Here is a 25,156-nt window from a genome sequence, read left to right as displayed (position 1 = left end):
GGAGTCTGTATTGCAGGATAGTGGGGTAGTGGCGTCATTCCAGGCAAGTGAGGGGCCTGAGGGAGGGACGGGTGTGTGTTCTGGAGACGGAGCCATGGTGCCTCTGGGGCACGTCTCGTCAGATGAACCTATGTGGGGAAAAAATGTTACTGCATCTTCTCCCGCCTCTTGGGCGTGCTTTTCAGGTACCTCTACAGCCGAGGGTGCCGTCGAGGAAGACGACTCACCCCTATCAGACTCCCTCGGGTGGGTACCTCCGAGGACACCCTACAGGTCCCCTTTGAGAATGGAGGAAGGCTTCAGAACCTGGTTCCCCATCGAAGATCGCCCACGCTCCCCTCCAGCACCGTCGACTACCTTGCCAGACGTCTTCCTACAGCCCTCGTCTTCCGCCGGTCGTCGGGTTATTCCTCCTGCTGAGCTTCGCGCGCCCGCCCCGCCGGCGAGTTACGACGCATCGTCAGTCTCGGCAGCCATAACGAGTTCCTGTTCCTTGGATGGCGGGGCCCGTAAGAAGTCCCGAAGACGACGCGAGAGATCCCGGAGGAGACATTCTCGTTCCCGCTCACGCTCCAGGTCTCGCCACAGGGGTAGACGCTCCAGGTCTCGCCACAGGGGTAGACGCTCCAGGTCCCCCAGAAGGAAGTTCAAGAGAAGTAGATCGCCTGGAGATGAATGGGTGTTGGTCCTGCGTAGCAAGCTCCCCGAGCTCTCAGTAGTTCCGAGTTCGTCAGGTTGGCTCTCTAGATCCAGAACCCCGGACAGATATGCGCCCACCGGCAGGTTCGACAGACGGAGGGATACGTCGTTTCCGGCCCCGTCGGACAGGCGTAAGGCCGAGAAGGTTCTGACTCAATCCGCATAGCGGAGCGAGTCGCCCCTTCGGACTGGCAGCCTCGTCCCATCCTCCAAAGTGACTTATCACCGTCAGGAGAAGGAGAAACGGCTCCCCCGTCGGGCAAGCCCACGGAAGCCAGATCCTCCACGACGAAGGAGAGACCTAGGACGGAGGCCCTCGCAGCTACGGCAATGCCCGTCCTTCGTCCAGAGCCTCGTACGGAGGCCCCCGCCAGAGGGGCTCCGTCACGAGCAGCGGATCACCCTACGGAGGAGATGGAGGATAACACAGAGGGCGTAACAGCGGAGGTCTCTGCATACAGGAGAGTGATAGGGCTCATCAGGAGCCATCACAGGATTGAAGAGCCCGAACCCTTCTCCAAGGACCCTTGGCGCTCTAGCCTAAACAGACTGGTAGAGGCCCCTGTTCAACATAAACCATCCCTAGCACTACCGGTTGCCAGAGATGTTAGGCTGGGTAGAGCGCACGTCAACAAGATCGTGGCCACCCATGCAGAGGCTCCCAAGACCCAAAGTTCCTCCAAGCTGTTCCAGGGCCTTAGGTCACAGAGCAAATTTTATCTTCCCGAGGGACAGCGACCAGGTGCCTGTAAGGTGGAACCAGCTCTCGAGGTGTTAGGCCAAGGAGGATCTGAAGATAGGGCCTCGTCGGCTCCAATCTGTTTCTTGCAGTCGGAGGCTACAATGATGGAGGAGATAGCCAAGGACCTGGTCAACGTGTCCTCCTGGCTGAACTGGTAGGCCTCCGCCCTTGTGGGAGTCCAGGCGTCCTATGACCTCTCGGTCCCGGAGAATCAGGCCCTTCTGAAGGAGCTGATTAGCTCGGGAGGTAGGGCCTTGAAGTTTGTCTCCTACTAGTCTCTAGCTCAAGCTGCCAACTGGATCCTGCGGAGGAGGGACACAGTCCTTAGTAAAATTACCAGACGGATTCCAGACAGAGAAGCGAGAGCCCTGAGAAACCTGCCACTGTGGGACTATTCCCTTTTCCCCCTGAAGGCAGCGGAAGATATAATGGAAAGGGTCAGAAAACGGAAAGACGTGGGTGATCTCAGACCCCAGTCAGTAGAAGACCCATCCACAGAAGGACCGCTTCCGATGTTCCTCCTTCTCCTCGGGCCTCGTCTAGCCAGCCCAGGAGAGACGCCCCAGCGACGGCTTGGTCACAACCTTCGCAGCCCTCCCGTAGGGGAACATCGTCAACTCAGTCCTCCTTTAGACCTTCCTACGCGGCAGCCATGAGAGGGCGTGCAGGCCACTCCTCCAGAAGGAGATAGGGAGAGAGGCCTCCTACTCCTGCCCAAGCCTCAGGTGGGGGGATGCCTCAGACATTTTTGGCAAGCAAGGAAAGACCACGGTGCAGACCCGTGGACCGTAACAGTTCTGAAAGAAGGGTACAGGCTACCCTTCCTAACACCAGACCTACGGGCAGAGTGGTTGGCTCCAAAGGACCCCTTCAGGAGGACAGCTCTACAAGAGGAAGTCTTGGCGATGATGGCAAAAGGAGCAATAGAACCAGTCCAGGAGCCCGGCCTGGGGTTCTACAGCAGACTCTTCCTGGTGGAGAAGGCAACGGGGAGGTTGGAGGCCCGTCATAGACCTCTCAGCCCTCAACAAGTTTGTGTGCAAGACCGACTTCAAGATGGACACCCCGAAGTCGGTCCTGGTGTCCCTAAATGGAAGACAGCCTGTGAATAGTGGCTTTCACGCGCCCCTGCTTTATACATGACACCCACAAGGTGCTCGCACGAGGGTAGTAACCTCTGCATTCCATGCTTTTATCTTTCTTTGGTATATTTGCAAGGTTTATATCAGAAAAGTGTAAAGAAGGACCCTTTTCACCGGCCGTCACAGGTCGACCCAGAAAAGAATACATTAATAAATGTTAAGATAGTCAAAGGCAAAATTAACATCCCTTTTGCATATTGTACCAGCAAGAGAAAAAAATACTAAGCTGCATGCAAGATATATCACCACACAGTTACAAAACAGAACTTCAAAATCCTCACAAAACTGACTGCAGAACCTGAGGATTTGAAAGACTTAGAAATATTAGGATTCTCAACATAGCCTCTAAAAACAAAAACAAAAGCATTTCTTCAGAACTAAGCTTAAAGGAGAACCCCGCAATACTATAGTTTTATAACATCGGTAATGACCAGTAATAAACTTGAACACTTATTATCTAATGAGCCATCTATAAAGAACATATAATGGTGAAAAATACAGTACCATAATTTTCCCTAAATCAATACTGTTCTCATCAATCTCCCGTCCACCATTGGGATGCAAAGTCACTTAAACAGTCCTAATTTATGAACAGTACAGCCGCATACTATGTCGTACAGGTCTCTGCGGGCCCACTATAACAATACTCGAACACAGTCATTCCCCGCCTAACATGAATTCACTCCTAAGGCCTCTGACCAGATATGCCATTTCAATAGCTCCTGTTAACTATTAATGTTTATGACGCACTCTCAAATAGCAACACAGTAGCTTACTTCTAGTTACAAGGCGAGTTATATGAATACAGAGCAGCATCACAGACTAGTACAGACTGGTAACAGGAAATATTCTATATTTTTTCTCCCTTACACTCCCTACTGAGTGTAGGGGCTGCTGTCAATACCTATGCACTGTTGTTTAGTGATTCTGTATCTATCAATACCTGGAAATAAGATAATAACAAATACAAGCAATTTTTTTATATGGGCACAGAGGGATATATATATATATATATATATATATATATATATATATATATATATATATATATATATATATATATATATATATATATATATATATAAATATATATATATATATATATATATATATATATTATATATATATATATATATATATATATATATATATATATATATATATATAATATATATATATATATATATATATATATATATATATATATATATATATATATAATATATATATATATATATATATATATATATATATATATATATATATATATATATATATACATATATATATATATATATATATATATATATATATATATATATATATATATATATATATATATATATATATATATATATATATATATATATATATATATACACATATACATATATATATATATATATATATATATATATATATATATATATATATATATATATATATATATATATATATATATATATATAATACAGGTATAAAAAATGACTGTTTCATACAATACAAATCCACTAAGCTTTCATAGATACAAACATATATTATTCCAGCGTCTTTGCGTGTTTATTTTTGCATATATACAGCAATATTTTCAAATATGTTTTGAAATCTCGTACGTCTGGTAGAGATGGAAGTTATTGGGAGAGGGTAGGTGAACTACGATCCACGACCATGAGAAGACCAGTGATTCCACTGACGTAAGAGAAGCATGATGTACGTGCGTTTGTTTACTTAAAGTTCGTATGTATACTGCATTGTCTTTTTACAACATCTTCGTGAACTTTATAGCAATGCCGAAGTTACCCAAGGTCTAAGAAAGAACAAGAAGTAAGCAGAAAACTACAAAAAAAGATCCAATAAGAGAGGGGAACATGAAAAAGACTACAAAGCTGGAACATTCTAACTAAAACTCTGGCAACAATGAGAGGCAGCTGGCAACTCATGACACCCATAAACTAATTTTATTTGTATACTTAGGGTTTCAATAAAGGAAAAGGAAAACTAAAATTCTGTCACACAGAATTATTCAGTTTATAAAGTAGATTTTATAGTATCATTTTCAATACAATTGGTGTAATATTAGTCTAGAAATTGCTACCTAAATTTCTTTTAAAAATAATGATTTTTTCCTATAAATCTCAAAGCTTTTGCTCAAATGACTTGAAATTTTTGTTTGATGAAGGTACATTATTATGTATATATAAAACATATATGGAACTTATATATTTTAGATACCAAGAACAAAGAATAAGTGTTCTATTAAAGCCATGTGAAAAAAATTGAACTGTAAATGAGGGCTCTGTATTAGTAATGGGTTTGTATGAAAAAATGTCATAAAGCTTTATTATATCATTAAAAGAATGATTATATATAACAAGCTGTGAGGTCTCAAGAAAGACAAAAATTATTGGAGCCAACTAGAATTTTTATAAAGTAGCAATTTGTATAGTTGAGATTTTGCTGTATTTTGCTCCTCTACAGGTATTCAGAATTTCATAAATACAGTTAGAAAGTTTAATTTAGGACATGAGGTGACCTGTATGAAGTTAATTTTGATTTTTAAGGATACATGGGTTTTGACAATTCACAAAGTGGAGTAGTTACTCTTTAAATAATAGTTTGTAAATTATTGAACATTTTAAAACTGACCATGATATTTATCATAACTTGGTTTGTATCGTATTTTTCAGTGTTAACCGAGCTAGTTATAACAGCTCAGTGTGTGTTGTTTTACATTGCTGGGTATGATACCACTGCAACAACTCTCAGCTTTTTATCATATTGCTTGGCACTTCATCCTGACATCCAGCAAAAATGCATGCAAGAAATTGAGACTGTTTTAGAGAGGTATGAAGGAGAAATAACATACGAATCCCTTCAAGAAATGACTTATCTTGACATGGTATTTGCAGGTGAGAGAATGCTTAATTACGTACAGTATTATCATTATTATGCAGTGGTATAACTGTAAATTATTAGTGATTATAAAAGAAACAAACCCGTTTTCTACCAAATTCGTGTATTATCAGTACAGTACAGTTTCTTAACCAAATGTGATTATATAAAATGGAGTAAATATCAAAATTTTTTTAAGATTGTATTTTTCATAATTATACAAACAATAGTCCTTTAATAGGAGTATCCCCATTCATAGAAATAAAAAAATAATTTTTAAATATGAAAATCTCAACTTTAGGAGACTACCTTTCATTACATCATATAGTAGCTGTGATGCCTAAAGGGATACTAAAGATACTGTACAGTATCTTGATTAAATGAAGATGATGGATCTTGTTTAGCCCCATCTACAACTAAAGCAGATATAGCTTGTTTCACAGCTAACTATAACTCGTGGACATAGTGTATACCTCCAGAACTGTACTCCTAAGTCCATAATATATTATTTCTGTTATACTTCGTATTTGTTTTTACTTTATTGTACTTCGTATTTGTATGTACTGTATTATATAAAGTTCAAATATAGAATGCAGTATGAATTCCTGAGTTGTTGATACTTTTGGGGAATATTTTTACCATTGAGTATAACCAGAATACTTCTATGTATTTTCAGAAACTCTGCGTTTATATCCACCAGCACCACGTGTTGATCGTAAAGTAACAAAAGATTTCACTCTTCCTGGTACAGACTTTACTCTTTGCAAGGGTCAAAAAGTAACCATTCCCATATATAGGTAAGTGTGTATGTTGTTAGTCCTTTGACATAAATTGTTGTTCATTTATTTATTGCTGTGACATTGTATAAGCTATTGATTTTATATGTGGGTTTATGATCATCTATGTATAGATTTTGATTTCAAATTGACCAACTAGATGGGTTCTCTCTCTCTCTCTCTCTCTCTCTCTCTCTCTCTCTCTCTCTCTCTCTCTCTCTCTCTCTCTCTCTCTCTCTTTCTTTTCAAATATTGGTGGAATTATGAGGTTTATATGGGCTTGGTCATGCTTGAATATCATAGATTACCTTTTACTTCTGAATCTGTGGCTTTAGTGTCCAGTAATTTTTGTTTTACTGCACTGTATATTTATTTTAGCCCTCATTTTGTGAGTCACGCATTATATCGGCTTGGTCAGGCTTTTATATCATTGATTACCTTTTACTTCTGAATCTGTGGCTTTAGTGTTAAGTAACTTTTTTTACTGCACTGTAGATATATTTTATCCCTCATTTTGTGAGCCATGCGTTATATTGGCTGATTTTAAAATTTATGATAAGGCAGTTTGGTCAGAGTGCTTATTGCACATGAAATACCTGTATGCAGAATAAAGAAAGTGTGCCTAATAAAGTATCTGTGATGAAACAATGACTTCCGTGATGAAGAATAAGGAATTCTTTAAAAGAAGCATAGCTATTACTTTAATTTTACATTACCCGTGTGAAATATTTGTTTCATGTTTTATACATTAATTTTGTTTATCATGTTATAGTTCTGTTCAATTTTGAACAAATCAGTTGTGCAACTGATAATTGAGAATTATCAGAGTACCTGATAGAAAAGGTTATACTGCACTGTACTAGATTTATTGATTTTCTTGTAAAGTTTACTTTTCTTCCTTCGTGAATATATTCATTAACAGTGGTTTTCTTACTTTTTTCATGAAGTATTCACCGAGATCCTCAGCATTACCCAAACCCAGAGAAGTTTGATCCTGAGCGTTTTTCTCCTGAAAATAAAGTCAGTCGATCACAGATGGTGTATCTTCCATTTGGGAGTGGCCCTCGAAATTGTATAGGTAAGATAATTTAGCTTTGTTCCGTAACCGAAATACAAACCACGCTATTTAATATGGGTATTACTTTCGGCGTAGCTGAAATGACGAGCCATTAGAATTTTAACGAGGGTTTACTACCCCCTCGCTAGTTAGCAAAGGGGTAGGGAGGGGTAGCTAGCAACCCCTCCCCCCCCTCACACACCTGTGACCAGCTCACTTTGCTTTTGGCTCGGGTGATGAACAGACGTGTCTGCTCCCACCCTCGCTTATTGACAGCCTTTGATCTTGTTTTGCTTTTTCTTTTCAGTGTGCTTGGAAGTTGGCCTCTACTGTGCGGAAGTGTCCTGGATTACCTGACCGCCCTTGTGGTACATATATGTCGGCGGTTGAAACGGACCCTCACATCTTATGTCCTTTTTGCAGGGGCCAACAGTGTGACAGAGATAAAGTGTGCAGTGAGTGTAGGGAGTGGTCTACCGCCCAGTGGGAGAGGTTTTCCTGGCGCCGGAAGTAGAAGTCCAAACGGGATATTTCTCCTTCAAGGGTTTTCTTGAAGAAGGAAATTTCCAAGGACTCTTCTTCCGTAGCCCGAACCTCCGCCGACGCTCCCACTCGATCGGTCTCTCCCGAGAGGCCGTCGAGTGGTAGCGTAGGCCGTACTTATGTTGACCAACCTCGGGGTTCGGGAGAGGGAGTTGCCTCCCATAGCGATGCAGCTCCTCCTCCTCCCCCGGGGGAGGATGTTTCTGATAATAATGTTGCTAATGATGATTTTTTACAGCTTTGGGCTTCCTTGGGGCTTAAGGGTTCGCCCTCCAAGGAAGCCCTGTTTGACGTAATCAGGTTGGGGGCTGCTGTCAAACAGTCGCCGGCAATAGCAGAGGTTGATCCTCTGTCTATTGTCGACGTTGTTGTGGCAGGGGCTTCCGACGAGTTAGGTCAAACCCCTGCTTAGGTTCCTGATGCAGCTGAAGGCTTAGTTCCCACCTCCGAACATCCTTCGAGGGAGGAGCTAAGTCCAACGGTCTCTCCTGCAGGTGATTCTCCCCCTCGGGGGAGTTCACTGACAGAAACTCCTCTTCGGAGGACTGATGATGGTCTGCCTGCCGCCCCCAGAGGACGTATCAGACGGAAGGCTCGCCTTCCTTCTCCCCACAAGGGAGTTAGGAGGCGCCTCTTCGGTTCTTCACCTTCGCAGTCCCCCGCAGAGGATCCTCCCCGCCGTGCACCGACCGTTGCAGTTGCATCCCTGGACCTCTCTGCTGATCGTTCATGATCTCCTTCGCCTGCCAGACCTTCGGACCTGCCATCTCCGTTCCTGGCTGCTGACGCACTGTGGGCACCCACGCACCCGTTATCCAACGAGCTTCGGTCCCTTCGGGGCAAAAGGGGCTTTCTCACATTGTGAGGAAGTCCCTTAAGCGCCAGGTATCCCCTGCACGCCAACGTTCTCCTACGCGATCGCGCGCAATTGCGCGCAAGCGCTCGCCTGCTGTGAAGTCTTCTCACCATAGATCTTCACCTTCAGAGACAATACCCCAGCGACCTCCTGCAGCTGAGACTACACGCCAGCGCTCTCCTGTTCGCCAGCGCTCTCCTGCTCGCCAGCGCTCACCTGCGCGCCACCGCTCTCTTGCTCGCCAGCATTCTCCTGTACGCCAGCAATCTTCTCCTCGCCAGTGCACAACTGCGCGCCCTCGCCATCATCTCCGCGCGCGCGCAAACCAGGCAAGATCCTATCGCGTGAACCAGGCAAGATCCTATCACGCGAGCGACAACGCGAACCCCATAGAGAGGCGCAACGCGAGCCACCGCGCGAGCCTACAGGAACGTCATCCTCACGTCGTCGTCGTCCCCCCCCCCCCCCCCCCGCAAGCGCAGACCAGCACGCTCGCAGGAGGGAGGGAAGTCTCCAGATAGGTCCAGGAACCAACCTTCTTCTTCCCTTTCTTTTCAAGCAGGCCCAGTTGTCGTTTATACTCCGAAGGATCACCTGATCCCCTTCCCTCCAGAGGGAGTCTCTGACAGCACAGCTGTCAGTAAGCAACCATGGTTCGGGTCCCTCATCAAAGCTGTCGTGCAGGCTGTCAAACCTGCCTTCGCTGAGATGGGCCTCAAATCAATGGCGGCTCCGACCCCACTGAAGAAGAAGAGAAGAGTAGAAGTCGTGGTAACTTCTCCAAGGGTCAAGCTGGCTCCTCGGACATCCTTGAGGAAGGCTCCCTCCCCCTCCAGACTTTCTCTCCCTCTCCTGTGGACGAGGATTTTCCGTCCTCAGGGGAATCTTCCAAGGTGAGGCGTTCTTCCATCGCACCAATGGGAGAAACCCCGCCTCTCGCAGGAGAATCGTCCCGGGTAGGGGCGGAGAAGAGCCCTCAGACGTCGTTGTTGGAGTCCTGTATTCCTCCTAGGAGGGAACCTAAGGACTCCAAGACAGTCCCCAAGTCATCTTCAAGAATTCGCCCAGAGCCAACAAGACCCGCAGAGAACGTCCACGCGTCCCCCCAAGAAGAGCCTTTGGGGACGGGAGACTTTGCTGCCAGTTCTCCAGGAGGGGAGCCACAGGAGTCAGAGCATGCCTTCTGGCAGGTTCTGACCTTGATGAGGCATCTCAACAGGTTTCCTGATCCTGAGATTCCTCCTCGAGAGGGCAAGGACACGGTCCTGGACCGAGTCTTTGGCACTCAGAAGCCCGCTAAGGCCAGTGCAGCTTTGCCCTGGTCCCAAGGGGTGAAGAGTGCCAGGGACAAGGTTGAGGGCCAGCTCTCCGAGCTCGCCTCCTCCAGCCGTTCCACTGCTGGCAACAAGCTCCTCCCTCCTCCTCGTATCCACCAGAGGAGGTACTTTGAGATCATGGAGGAGTCTTGTTTAGCTCTTCCCTTGCACCACTCTGTAGAAGAGCTTACCAAGGGAGTCCCTCTTGAAAGACACTAGCCGGCAAGTGACTTTCTCGGCGATAGAGATCCTAAGCCAGGAGAAGGTTGCAAAGTGTGCCATGCAGGCTACTTCATGGTTGGACATCTGGCTGGGGTCTCTTGGCATCCTGTTGCGATCCAAAGACCTGTCTAAGGAGAGCACCAGGAAGGCCCTGGAGATCTTCCTCCTCTCGGGCACCCGCACCATTGAGTTTCTGGCCCACCAAGTCTTGAACTTGTCGGCCAATTCGATCCTGAAACGACGTGATGCGGTGGCAGAGAAGTTCCACGCGAAGGTCCCAACCGTCGAGGTCAGCAGGCTCAGACATTCTTCTATTTTGGGGAAGAATTTTTTTGAGCCTAAAGACGTGGAACAGGCAGCCGAGAGATGGAGGAAGTCCAACCAGGACTCCCTCCTTCATAGGGCTCTTACATCGAAGCCCTATAAACCTCCGGCACCTCAACAACCTCGCCCGTCCAAGACGACGAAACCGGCTGTGGCAGCAAAGACAACGGTGTCGAAGCCCTTTCCCGTTAAGGACAAGAAAGGCAAAAAGTCCTCCAGGGGAGGCAAGAATCCTAGAGGGAGGTGCCGAGGCCGCAAACACTAGGATTGGCAATCCCCCTGCATGTTCACCAGTGGGGGGATGCCTTCAAAGTTGCGCAGACAGGTGGCAGCAACTCTGGGCCGATTCCTGGACGATTTCCGTAATCAGTCCGGGATATCGTGTCCCGTTCATAACATCTCTACCTCCCCTGACAGCGGATCCAGTGTCGTTGAGCTCCTTTGCCATGGGATCGGCGAGGGGGCAAGCCCTTCGGGCAGAACTCGAAACCATGTTAGAGAAGGGCGCTCTCCAGGAGGTCGTCGACGGTTCCCCAGGCTTCTTCAGTCGACACTTTATTGTAAAGAAGGCGTCTGGAGGCTGGAGACCAGTCATCGACTTCTCAGCCCTGAACAGGTTCCCGTTCAGCATGGAGACGGCGGACACGGTCAGACTTGCGGTGAGACCACAAGACTTCATGTGTACACTGGACCTGAAGGACGCGTACTTCCAGATCCCAATCCATCCGTCTTCAAGGAAGTACTTAAGATTCAGCCTAGACAACAAGACTTACCAGTTCAAGGTGCTGTGCTTCGGTCTCTCCACAGCACCTCAGGTATTTACCAGAGTGTTCACCCTGATTTCTTCGTGGGCACAAAGGATCGGCATCCGTCTCCTCCGTTATCTGGACGACTGGCTGATCCTGGCAGACTCGGAGTCGACCCTTCTTTGACACCGAGACAAGCTTCTGGGACTTTGCCAAGATCTAGGGATCATGGTAAATCACGAGAAGTCTTCTCTGCTTCCAACTCAGCGACTGGTATATCTAGGCATGATCTTGGACACCAATCTCCACAAAGCCTTCCCATCAGACGACAGGATAGCAAGGCTGAGGAGGGTCGCAAATCCTTTCCTCAGACGAGAAGAACTCCCAGCCCAATCGTGGTTATGTCTCCTCGGTCACCTTTCTTCACTGGCCCGTCTAGTTCCAAATGGTCGCCTCAGGATGAGATCCCTGCAATGGCGACTAAAGTCCCGGTGGAATCAAGGACATGATTCCCTGGACGTCATGGTCCCTATGGGTCCTGCGGAACGGACGGACCTTCAGTGGTGGGTGACGGACGAGAACTTACGAAAGGGAGTGGATCTTCTCGTCCTCCCCCGGATTTGATGCTGTTCTCGGACGCCTCAAAAAAAAGGTGGGGGCCCCATGTTCTGAACCACAGAACCTCAGGCCTTTGGTCAGAATCAGAAAAGTGCCTCCACATAAACCTGCTAGAAATGAAGGCCGTATACCTGGCACTTCAACAGTTCCAACAATACCTGGCGGGTCACTCCGTGGTGGTGATGAGCGACAACACCACGGTAGTGGCTTACATCAACAAGCAGGGAGGTACCTTTTCAGAGCAGCTATCCCATCTTGCATTAGAGATACTGAGATGGACCGAAGTCCACTCGATTCCACTATCAGCTCGCTTCATTCCAGGCAAGAGGAATGTGCTCGCCGACAGTCTGAGCAGGGCATCTCAGATAGTGAGTACCGAATGGTCTTTGGATCGTCTAGTAGCCAACAAAGTCCTGACTTTGTGGGGTTCCCCGATGGTGGATCTGTTCGTGACAGCTTTGAATTTCAAGCTTCCTCTGTACTGCTCCCCAGTCCCGGACCCCAAGGCACTCTGGCAAGATGCCTTCCAACAACAGTGGGACAACATCGACGTTTACGCCTTTCCCCCGTTCTATCTGATGAGAAGGGTACCCAACAAGACCAGAATATCTGTCAACCTTTCGATGACCTTGATAGCTCCGTTATGGCATCACGCAGAGTGGTTCCCGGACCTTCTGCAGCTCCTGACGGAACTCCCGAGAGAACTTCCTCCTCGACACGAACTACTCAGACAACCACATGCCAACATCTTCCACAAAGCCATAGCATCGCTGCGGCTTCACGCCTGGGGACTATCCAGCGTCTCCTCACAGAGAGAGGCTTTTCGCAACAAGTTGCTGAAAGGATGTCTCGACACCTGCGAAAGTCATCCGCAGGGGTCTACCAGGCAAAGTGGAGAGTCTTCTGTGGTTGGTGTTGTGGAAGGGGTATCTCTCCACTCGGTCACTATACCAGCAATAGCGGAGTTTCTCGTGTATTTGCGGGAAGAAATGCGCCTTTCAGTCTCGGCAGTGAAAGGCTATCGCTCAGCCTTAAGTCTTGCCTTCAGGCTCAAAGAAATGGACATTTCCTCTTCGCTGGAACTTTCTCTACTCATACGAAGTTATGAACTTACCTGCCCTCAGTCGGAAGTGAGCCCTGTCCCCCGGGAAGTCCTACCTCTAAGCAAAGTGAGCTAGTCACAGGTGTGTGAGGGGGGGATAGCTAGCTACCCCTCCCTACCCCCTCGCTAACTAGCGAGGGGGTAGTAAACCCTCGTTAAAATTCTAATGGCTCGTCATTTCAGCTACGCCAAAAGTAATACCCATATTAAATAGCTAAGGTTTGCATGGTTAGGAAAAATACAAATTATCTACGAATTTGTCATTTTTAATTGTCTAAGTTTATCAATGTGTTCCCTTTAATGTATTTTGATTGTTTCGTCAAGCATTTATCAATACTAAGTTTGCTCTTAGAGGTGATTTGGTTTATATTCATACTTGTTAGTACTTTATAGACCTATTTTTAAGCTGTAATTAGTATTTCAAGATTTATAAGAGCTGTTCTTTTTAAGCCATAAAGATTTTGATACTAAGCAAAGGTTAGACTCGTGGGGGTGCACTTTCTTACCTAAAGTAGCCGACAAAAAGTTTTTTTTTTTTTTTTTTTTTTTTTTTTTTATAGTAAAGATTTAATTTTGTTTATTAATAAAACCTTGTCTGTAACTATGTTTGCGCACTACCCAATTATGGATTTTGTTGAGTTGCAACATGAATATTTACCGGGAGAATGTGTTATGTTTATTTTTTATAATCTCCTGATGTTCATATTTTATCTGTGGAAGCCTGGTTTTATATTAACGTATACCCTAAAAGTAAAAATTTTCCATTTCCTTTCCTTTCAATAGGCTTAGGCCTCTAGTTTAGTATTGAGATAATCTGCTAGTTAATGGAAATAACCTGTGCTTGGGTGCGCCGCAACCCCTTTGTCTTTTCAGTCTTTGTGTCAACCTCAGTTAGATATTAATGTGTCCCGCCTCCATATTTGGTGGTTTTTGTGATTTAGGTTATTAGTGATAGAAGTGTTCTGGATATGTTAGTAATTTTTGTTTGTGATTCAGATTCTTGTGCTAGAATATTGTAAATTAAATAATCATTTTCAAGAATGTGACTGCTTACTGTTCTTATAAAAGGGATTTTGACGAAGGAAAAATCTATTTCTGGGCGAGGAACCTGTGTTGCCTGTTCTTATAAGGAGGTTTGTTCAGCTGAACATTAAATGGAATTAAATAGTGCAAGGAAGAATCCAGAGAAGACTATGCTAATTGAGGTTTCTCTCTCTTTTTTTCTGATCAAGTACAGATTCATTCATAATTTCTAGAGCTATCCTACATAAAAAGTAGTTTTAGAAATTTTTAGGTTCTTAACAAATTGTAAGTGAACTTATTTGTCCATAGGGTAGTAGTTCCTGCTTGCTAATTGTATACAGTACATTCATGCTTATTGACCATAGTATAAGCTAAGTTTATGACAAATTGTGCAGTGTTTTTTTTTTTTAGATTTTACAATTTAAAGTTATCATGTTTCTTATCTCAATACAAAATTGTATGGCAGTGTTCCAGTAATGTTATATGTTTTACAGGTATGCGTTTTGCATTGATGGAGGCAAAGGTAGCAGCGGTGTATTTGCTCCAAGATTTTGCATTCATACCAAGCAAGAAAACTCAGGTACCAATAGTTATTGAGAAAAGAAGTGGACTCTTAAAAGCACAAGATGGTGTATGGGTAAGATTGGCAAAGAGGACTTGAATTATTGTTGTCTTTACACACCACTTATCCAGGATATAGTTATGCACCAGGGAAGAAGTGTTTACGATAGATGGTATGCGTATCAGATCACATAGAAGATATATGTTGTAAGTATGTTTTACCTTAAGTCAAGCAATAATTTCGATAAATGAGTGAGAAGTGACTATGAATATTTATGCATTAGAGGTAATTCATGCACATGTTATTTTGGGTAAAAGTACGTCTTTGCCTTCCCAAAACTTTTAACATATGAAAATAGACATGTCTATGATAACTTCTTATTGATAGAAAGGGTAAGTATGAAGTATCTTAGCTTAGTAAAGAAATTATTTTGATTTTCCAGATTATATAGTAGACATTAATGAAACTAGATTTTGTTTTACTTACAAATGAAGAAATTTTATACTGATTACATGCACTACTGAGTACGTTGCAGTGTCAAAATTAGCATTGTGACAGACTCTAGTGTTTTGCGCAGAATGTTAAATACTGTTAGAAGTATGATAGTTTTTTGAGTACAGTATAAGATAAATGCTACATACATATATTCAAAATGTACAAATGATTGTTGGTTAGACAAGTTGTTTTGAAGTTTGTTACAAGGTTATGGTGCTGTAATTAGACAGAACCTTATGTAATGATAATTGGCAGCAAATAATTTATTTAAAAGGATGATACCCTCTTACATCTGAAATAAGAACTCTGATACTAATTGCTTGATTTCTTATTCTGTAAAAAAAAATTTATGCTTAGTCTATTATAAAAGCATTTTTTTTATTTGTTGAAATCAAGTCTATTTTATATATATATAAATAAGCAGACTACCAATAGAATTTTTTTTTTTTTTTTTTAAGTGCAGACTGCCAATAGTAGGGTTTTTTCTATAAAAGTGCTGACTGCCAAAAAGTATATGCTCTTAAAAGTCTAAACGTTCTAAAAATCTGTGGTTTTTGAGTTGGATTTAATTTATCAGCAGATTTATAGTTTAAATTAACTAGCAGATATGTCAAGGATATATGTTATATATTTTAATATGGCAAATGAATGTTACTTTGCTAGTACAGCAATTTATAATATAAGATAGATTGAGGTTATGGAGTTTCAAGTAACAAGGTAATAGAGTGAATTCAGTGTCTTGCTCATTTATTATTGCTCTTTCATCATCATCAGTGGTTATAGCTCATTAATTTTCCAAATCTGGCAACTTTCTCTCTCAATCAATGTCATCATTCATGACCTTTTTTAGATAAAAAAAAGTATAAGTATATGTATGCTGGATTTATAACATCCCATTGGTAGGGTGATTTATTCATATTCGTGATTAGCAACCATAGCCAGGAAATTTAAGCTAAACGCTCCTAGAATTATGATTTATGTTAAAGTTTTGCAACCAGTTTTTTTGGATATTAGCCATATTGGAATTGCAAAAAATGTTGCGTTTTCCTCAGTTCACTTCCCCTTTTGGCTTGTGTTTTGAGTTTTACAAAATTTTCTCAGGTGATGTAGTTATATTGTGCTTATGTGTAAAAGCATGATAGCGTTAAATGCAAGAAACCAGGAGAGAAGTAGAGAGGCTTTATAATAAAGGATATTAAAAGAAGAAATATGAACTAGGAACTCACTGCATCATTTCTTACATTGTGATTACCTTATAAGGAAGAAAGGATGGCACGAGAGAGAATGTTAGAGGAAGCCGCATTAAGAACAAGATTTTCTCAGGTGATGTAGTTATATTGTGCTTATGTGTAAAAGCATGATAGCGTTAAATGCAAGAAACCAGGAGAGAAGTAGAGAGGCTTTATAATAAAGGATATCAAAAGAAGAAATATGAACTAGGAACTCACTGCATCATTTCTTACATTGTGATTACCTTATAAGGATGAAAGGATGGCACGAGAGAGAATGTTAGAGGAAGCCGCATTAAGAACAATTTTAATGTTTAAGGGGCATATTTTCATGTCTTGGCTTTCAACAATCATAAATGAATGAGGAAAATATTAACACGTGAAGTTATGAAGATTTTTTTTTATTAATAGAACCTAGTATAATATGTTGATTTTCTCTCCTTAGAAGCCACAGATTTTTACAGCCTGGAGTACAATATAATTTTTTCATTGATTTGTAGGGAGCAGCAGGTATTTTTCCTTCAATTACATTCTTCGAAGACTTTCTACTGCCAAGAGTGGTACCCTAAGGTATCTGAATTGAAAATATTACAAACTCGTTAATCATTCAATTATTTGCCCTGATTCTTAGTCTCAAATACCCCTAAAGTCAACTGTCTTTTGTCTGACCGAAAGAAGGAAAATAGTATTCCTGAAGTGCATGTGTCACCTTAACCATTAGGTACCCATATTTCATCTTCTTTACTTTCTGTGAAGTGAGAATGAGAGAATATTTTGGCTGGGAGGATGAAAGTCGCTGTATGGGCGATAGCTTTGAATAAAAAACCTATCCCTTTAGTCATATATGTGAACAATTCACAATTTAAGTGGGAGGACCAAGATGTTTAATACACACAGTGTTTCCATATATCTTTATGAATTGGGAGAACACTTGGTGGCCAGAAAGAACCAAGGATTTTAGCATTTATTGGGCATTTCTAATTCAAGATTAACTCGTTAGATTATAAAAACCAAGGCATCTGAACTCAATAAAGTATCTTCTGTCTTGAAGCATGAACATGTTTAAGAATTATGTTGGGAATAGGAACTATTAATCCTGTTTTACTGTAGTCTACCTGGATGAAAGGCGATAGAAGCGTGAAGAAGAATACTGTATAAGGTAAAACTTAGTCAGCTAATCTAACAGCATTCAATATTCCCCAATAGTTGATGAGTTTTTAGATGTAATGCTACTGTCCCCACCATCTGAGCGCATTGGTATGGCTTGCCATGCCAATTCTGGCCTCTCATACCTTGTCACATTGAGTATGTGAGCTGTGACCATGTTGTGAAATGATCTTCCTTATCGGGTAGTTGAATCGGTAGAACTTCAAAAGTTCAAACTTGCAGGAAATGTTTTTATGTTGAACAGGCTGACAAGTCTTTTTATAGTTTGTATGAAATATTTGTTTTGATGTTACTGTTTTTAAAATATTTTATTTTAATTGTTCATTATTTCTCATATTGTTTGTTTATTTTTATATTTCATTTCCTCACTGGGCTCTTATTTCCCTATTGGAGCCCTTGGGCTTATAGCATCTTGCTTTTCCAACTAGGGTTGTAGCTTAGCTTGTAATGATAATAATGATGATAATAATGAGGGTTTTGGTTTGTAGACAGCTTTTTGGCATGTTGCTGCTATGGAATCTTCCTCCAGAGCAGTTACCCCATTGTTAATACCCATTCTCCAGATAATATGGTCGCTAGCTTGGATACCTAGGCTTGAATTTTGCCTTTTCAAGGCCATTTTTGCTTGGTTTTTGGGGCTCTGCATTGTGCTTACAGGTCTTTGGTGGCTATTTTTCTAGATGTGTGTTGAGTATGTATTATGACTTCTAATCTGTTCTTTTTAGGTGAAGTCCAGAATTTTCTACAAACAGGAATTAGGAAAATGTTCCAATTGCTTCAGATGGTGTTGCTATAGAAAGTCCAAGCTGTAAGAACATAAAGTACATAAGAGATGCATAGTGCTTTAATTACTCAGACTTCAGTGGTTAGTATTAAGTTTTCTTTTGGAATGCCTTGATCCTCAGCTTGTCAAAACCATGGTGGAGATAACAATGCTATTAGGATATTTGAAAAACAGCACAACTGAGATGTGTGTGTATCATAAATGGTAGAGTTGGGCATATTCTGATTTTGGTTGGTTTGCTACAGTATGACTTCTGTTTTCATGTATTGTATTCATATACAAGCTAAGTAACTGGTATTTTAAAGATATATAGTTCAAGATGTGTTACACTGTAAATGGGGCATGGGCTAAAAGGTTACCATCATCAGCATATTGTATGTCTATTAGCTAGCTTGAAGAAGTTTTATATGGGTTTGTGACAGACATATGTTGAGTAGGCTACCATCAATTCATTATTCTTTTTGTTCCTCCATACACTCCCCATTGTATCTTCTGGTCCTAAAACATAGAAATACATTTAATTGTTACTGTAATCCAAGCAAATGGGTATTGAAAGGGCCATATATTTGCATATGAAATATAGTGGAGGATACAGTGGGAAAGGGGAAGGTTATGGGGTCTGTAGATATGGCCTTTTTGCTGGGAGTTTGTCTTCAACATAAAGCTGGGTGTAAACAATAACTCCATTGATGGTTTGTCTCTAGCATACATTTCTTTCTAGAAAACATAATTCTCACAGATCTGTTGGGAAAATTCAAACAATAGGAAAAAAAAACTGTCCTTTGTGAGATGTAACAGTGCTTCTTTGTTTAATCATTTCTATGGGGGTTGGAGGACCAAAGAAACAATTTGTGCCACCAGTTTTTTACTGGCCGTATCCCTGATGGTTAGCTCTGGAGGTGAAAGATGCTCTATGCTTAAAAGATTCAAAGTCACACAAGGAAGATGATATATGTCAAACACAAGAGAAACAGCAGTTGGTGCCACATGAGGAAAATTTAGTCAGCTGCAAAACATCCACAGGTGTGATAGCTAACCAAAGCTGATTGTTCATGTTGATATGCATGACAAAGCCTTTATTTCAAGTATTCCAGAAAGGCAGCATTTGCAGACTTACACTAGTCAGTGCTGAGTGATGTGCTGGTAGCCAAGGATCCAGACTGAGTATGTGGAGGGAGAAAGATCAGCAGCCTGACGGTGGTGGTAAGAGAGGCAGCCACAGCCACAGCAACAGCAAGTGGATGGAATATTCCTTCCATGGGTAACAGGATAAGCTGAGATCATTAGCCCTGGGAACCTTGAATAATGGCAAGTCCTTTGATGCACTAAAAGGTACCAACGCAAGCAGAGAAACAAACTGTGACTTTGTAGGTGGTGAAAGCATGAACAAAATTTGGCACGATGCAAAGAAATTACTTTCTTAATTGAAGGGGCAGTATAAGGAAGCTAGGGAGTATGAAAGAATTGCCACAGAATTCGTTAAAATTGGTTGCACAATCAACATCACCTGATCAGTGTCCTAGTGTTATAACTCTCATCAACTGGAGCAAACACTATCGACCACTGCAAGATGTAAATAGGAAATGGGTGTGTCTATCAAAAGTTGAGGTAATTAAGCTTCAAGCTCTCCTTAGATTATATATGGTATTTTATATAAATTAGTACCTCTGTTTACGATTAACTCTGAATGCAATCAAATTTATTTCCTGGCTTAATAGAAGGGCCATGGATGCCTGGTGATTTATCAAGAGTTTGCCTTCTCCCTGTCTGTTTCTTTATCGTTCTCTCTTGTATTCATTTTCAAAACTATCGTTACAGTACTCTCATCCCTTCAGTTGAAGTGGCTATCCAGAAGGGTACCTAGCCTTGTGTGGTGTGTCTGCCCCACCATGTTGACCAATTTCATCCGACATTTTGTCTTTAGTCTATGAGTTGGACGAGTCGCTTTATATATATTCATGTACATATAATTTTTGTTATCATTATTTTTAAGTTTGTTTTCAAGTATGATGAAACTTTATTTTAATTCTTATTCCGTGTGGAGATATTGAACAAAATTTGGGTCCAGTATGTCTTAGACTTCGCCAGTGTTGACTAAAATATTGCAATATTCATGGACTGCATGGCAATATGAGAGACATTACAGTTTCCTCCAGATAGTATGAGATTCTCTTATGCCACTGTCGTCTGATTTATTGCTTTATGTTACACTGGGGCACAATATTTTATGTTATTTCTCTTCCTCTTGTTTTTTTTTTTTTTTTTTTTTTTTTGTAGTTTATGTATAAAATATCTATTTTAATATTGTTACTGTTCATAAAATATTTTAATTGTTCATCATAGTTTTTATAGTATATATATGAAATATTTATTTTAACATTGTTACTGTTTATAAAATATTTTATTTCAGTTGTTCATTACTTCTCTTGTAGTTTCTTTTTGTTTCCTAACTTAACTCGGTTATTTCCTTGTTGGACTCCTTGGGCTTATAGTATCCTGCTTTTCCAACTAGGGTTGTACCTTAGCTAGTAATAGTAATAATAATAATCATGGACTGCATGGTAATATTAGAGACCTTACATTTGCCCTCAGACAGTATGATATTCTATTATGCTCAGAAACTTAGGTTTCTTAAACGAGGCACTCATCTGAAATCCTTATTCAAAGTTTTAAGAAAACAGTAATTTTAAATATTTAACTTAGCCGGTGAATATATAATAGCTGCAACTCTGTTGCTCGACAGACAAAAAACAGTAAAAACTCGCCAGCGATCGCTATACAGGTTGCGGGTGTGCCCACCAGCGCCAACTGTCGGCCAGATACCACTTTCTTCTCTGTCGACGTGTCGACAAGACGTAATTTACTCGCTGTTGAAACCTGGAGTTTTTCCCATCATTTTTGGTGAAGTACTTTATTTTGGTTTGAGCTTTCGCAGTACAGGTGTTTTGCTTCAAATAAATCCTTGAACTCTTTTTTGGATCGGATTAATTGTTGATGACTTAGATCGTTTTTTGGAATTTTCCCTTGACCAATTCAAAATGGCTGACCTTTCACAAGTTCCCAAGTTCAGAAAATGTAATGCTAGGGACTGTCATAAGCGTCTTCCAAAGGCTTCTCTCGACCCTCACACTGTTTGTTCCAATTGTCGGGGTAAAACCTGTCAATTGGAAGATCGGTGTGAGGAATGCGTGGGCCTTTCGGAATTCAATTTTATCGAATTTGAGAAGTATACACGCAGACTAGAGAGAGATAGGGTAAGGAGAAGCTCTTCTAGGTCGGTAGATTTTTCCTCTCCACATGCCCCTGAACCTAATCCTTCCCCTGTAGTGGTTGTTCCTAACCCCCCTCCTAGCACTCAGGAACCATCGATGGCAGACATGATGCGTGCTATCCATGCCTTGGGGGAGAGAGTTGAGGCCCTTGCAAGTGACCGCAATCAACTCATGGCGGACGTAAAGGAACTAAAGTGCCAAAGTGCCGCGGCGGAAAGTGTTAAAGTGCCTAGTGTTTCTCAAAGTGTTGTGAACAGTGTTGCGCTTGAGGGTTCGTCTGTTCGTGCCTGTCGTCCTCCTAGTCCGGGACCTCTTGCAAGCTCCCAAGCCCAGGGGAGAAGCAATGTCGTACGACTCATGGGTTCGAGAGGCCTTGATCAGCGAACAGACGTTCCCTCTATGGTATCAGGCGTATCTCCCCAAGATCGCCCCTACCAACGTAAGACGAGAGAGCCCATTTTTACCTCGTCGTCCGAAGGTGTTTCTCGTAAGAAACCTTGGACCAAGGTCTCACGACCTTTGAAGCGTAAGTCGGTCTCTTCAGGACAAGTCCAACGTCCCGGTTGTAGCCACTGGGTCAGTTCGGACTCGTTGCCGTCATCTGATGACTGCTCGCCGCCTAAGAGAGGCAAAGCGGTGCCGCCTCAGTCGCTCACCCCGTCTGTTGCCGCACCTGCTGCCGTAGACCCTAAATGGGTGTTGCTGCAGGACATGCAGTCCAAGCTTGCGTCCTTGATGGAGGACTTCAATGCGGAGAAGGTTGCTGCTGAACCTTCTGGCCAACAACCATCCAAGCGGTCTGTTGTGCGTCCTGTTGACGCTGAGGTAGCTTTCTCGCGTCTACCAGTTGGGGTTGTACCTCCACCGATGCGACCCAGTGTGGATTGCCAGCCGCACGTTGACGTTAGGCGACGCACGGAGGTCGTTGTTGACGTTCAGGACGTTCATCAACCATCAGAGGTGACTTGTTTTGACGCGGTGCGTCAACCTCCGCAACCCGGTGTGGTGTTGACTGCACAACCCAGACGGTCTAAACAGTCTCGGTTGGACGCTGTGCGTCCTCGCGCACCCATGGTTGTTGACAGTTCCCAGACTGTGCAGCAGTTCCATGACGCTGCGTCCGGCTCCGTCACGCATGCACCAGTGCGACCGGACTCGGCGAGCCAAACGTTGCCCACTCCTTTGCCGTTCCCTCATCAGTTTTCGGATGAGGAACTATCAGATGAGGACGTTGCTGAACCACAAGAGGATCAACCTTCAGAACTTGACGAGCCTAAGGCAACTCAACCATCATTGGACTTTAGAAAAGTCATGGCTGTATTGAAGGAGTTGTTCCCTGACCACTTTGTTTCTGTGGCTCCTCGTTCGCCGCCGTCAGAGTTTGTATTAGGCGTGCCTGCTACCGCACCTGCCTTTACTAAACTCGTTCTCTCTCGCTCATCCAAGAGAGCTTTGCGGCTGTTGGGAGATTGGTTAGAGACCAAGAAGAGTTTAGGAAAGACAGCATTTGCCTTTCCCCCATCTAAACTCTCGTCTAGATCGAGCGTCTGGTATGCCACGGGAGAAGTTCTCGGCTTGGGAGTTCCTGCCTCTGCCCAGGGCGACTTCTCAAGTCTTGTAGACTCTCCCCGCCGCCTTGCCATGAGACGCTCGAAGATTTGTTGGTCACCATCGGACCTGGACCACCTTCTTAAAGGTATATTTAGGGCTTTCGAAGTCTTTAACTTCCTAGACTGGTGCTTAGGAGCCCTGAGCAGGAAAATCTCTTCTGCAGATAAGGATGTTTCCTTGCTCATTATGTCCTGCATGGACAAGGCCGTCCGTCATGGGTCCAACGAGCTTGCCGCCTCATTCACGTCCGGAGTCCTGAAGAAGCGAGAGTCTCTATGTTCTTTCCTGTCTGCTGGAGTGACACCATGCCAAAGATCCGAGCTACTCTTTGCTCCCCTTTCCAAGTGCCTGTTTCCTGAAGTCTTGGTAAAGGAAATTGCCTTGTCTTTAGTTCAGAAGGACACCCACGATCTAGTTGCGTCCTCGGCTCGCAAAGCTCCCCCTTTGCCTACATTGTCTGCTAGACCGAGGATAGACACTCCAGCATCTCGCTTTATTCCGCCCTTTCGTGGCAGAGCCTCCAGCAGGGGAGGTGCTCATGCCGAAGGGAAGCGAGGGAAGAGGAAAGGATCCAAGTCCTCTAAGGGCAGAGTCTGACTGCCCGCAACTTCAGACAGCAGTAGGAGCCAGACTCAAGAACTTCTGGCAAGCCTGGGAGAGGAGAGGCGCAGATCAACAATCTGTGAGGTTAATCAGAGAGGGGTACAAAATCCCTTTTGTACGCAAACCCCCTCTAGCGACGTCCCCCATCGATCTCTCTCCCAGGTACAGAGAGGAAGAAAAGAGACAAGCCCTGAAACTGGAAATGTCTCTTTTGCTAGAGAAGGGAGCGGTGGTCAAAGTCTCGGACCTTCAATCACCGGGGTTTTACAACCGTCTCTTCCTAGTATCAAAGAAGACAGGAGGTTGGAGACCGGTGCTAGACGTCAGTGCTCTGAATGTCTTTGTCACAAAGACGAAGTTTTCCATGGAGACCACAAAGTCAGTCTTAGCAGCGGTCAGAAAGGAAGACTGGATGGTCTCGCTAGACCTAAGGGACGCCTACTTCCACATCCCCATTCACCCAGACTCCCAACCTTTTCTGAGATTCGTCTTCGAAGATGTGGTTTACCAGTTTCGGGCCCTGTGCTTTGGCCTAAGCACAGCTCCTCTCGTATTTACGAGGCTGATGAGGAATGTGGCCAAATTCCTCCACTTATTGGACATGCGAGCCTCCCTTTATTTGGACGACTGGCTTCTCAGAGCCTCTTCCAGTCGTCGCTGTCTGAAGGATCTCAAGTGGACTCTAGATCTGACCAAGGAATTGGGACTCCTAGTCAATTTGGAAAAGTCGCAGCTGGTCCCATCCCAAACTATTCTGTATTTAGGGATGGAGATTCACAGTCAAGCTTTTCGGGCTTTTCCGTCGGCCCCCAGAATAGATCAAGCCCTGCTCTCCATCCAGAAGATGCTGAAGAAAGAACGCTGCTCAGTCAGGCTGTGGATGAGTCTGGTAGGGACGCTGTCATCCCTGGAGCAATTTGTATCACTAGGAAGACTACACCTCCGTCCTCTTCAATTCCATCTGGCTTTTCACTGGAAAAAGGACAAGACGCTAGAGGCGGTCTTGATTCCGATTTCCGAAAAGATAAAGTCTTGTCTGACTTTGTGGAAGGACAATATCAACCTAAGAGAGGGTCTTCCCCTGGCTGTTCAGATACCCAACCACGTTCTCTTCTCGGACGCATCGGACTTGGGCTGGGGCGCGACGCTGGACGGTCGGGAATGCTCAGGTCTGTGGAACTCGAGTCAGAGGAGCATGCATATCAACTGCAAGGAGCTGTTGGCAGTTCATCTGGCCTTGAAAAGCTTCAAGTCTCTCCTTCGAGGCAAAGTGGTGGAAGTAAACTCTGACAACACCACGGCCTTGGCGTACATCGCCAAACAAGGAGGTACCCACTCACTGACGTTGTACGAGATCGCAAGGGACCTGCTCATC

At 43.4% G+C, this 25,156-nt stretch overlaps 1 protein-coding gene across 3 annotated transcripts in view; it reads left to right on the top strand.

Annotated features, from left to right (window-relative positions):
• The window catches only part of LOC137652215 (cytochrome P450 3A24-like), a 90,041-nt gene extending 69,042 nt beyond the window's left edge, over positions 1-20,999 (top strand). For 2 of the 3 annotated variants that reach the window (XM_068385439.1, XM_068385438.1), the window contains exons 7-10: positions 5,271-5,492; positions 6,152-6,272; positions 7,199-7,329; positions 14,553-17,689. In XM_068385439.1, the coding sequence (XP_068241540.1) occupies positions 5,271-5,492; positions 6,152-6,272; positions 7,199-7,329; positions 14,553-14,719 (641 nt within the window). In that variant the 3' untranslated portion in view covers positions 14,720-17,689. Of the gene's footprint in view, positions 1-5,270; positions 5,493-6,151; positions 6,273-7,198; positions 7,330-14,552; positions 17,690-18,236 lie in introns of those variants that run through there. The other variant, XR_011046221.1, reaches the window with a different exon arrangement.
• Positions 21,000-25,156: the final 4,157 nt, after the last annotated feature.

This window comes from Palaemon carinicauda, chromosome 13 (genome assembly GCF_036898095.1).
Source record: "Palaemon carinicauda isolate YSFRI2023 chromosome 13, ASM3689809v2, whole genome shotgun sequence".
Taxonomy (NCBI): domain Eukaryota; kingdom Metazoa; phylum Arthropoda; class Malacostraca; order Decapoda; family Palaemonidae; genus Palaemon; species Palaemon carinicauda.
Note: the sequence above shows the minus strand (reverse complement) of the source record. Positions and strands in the feature narration are given on the sequence as shown.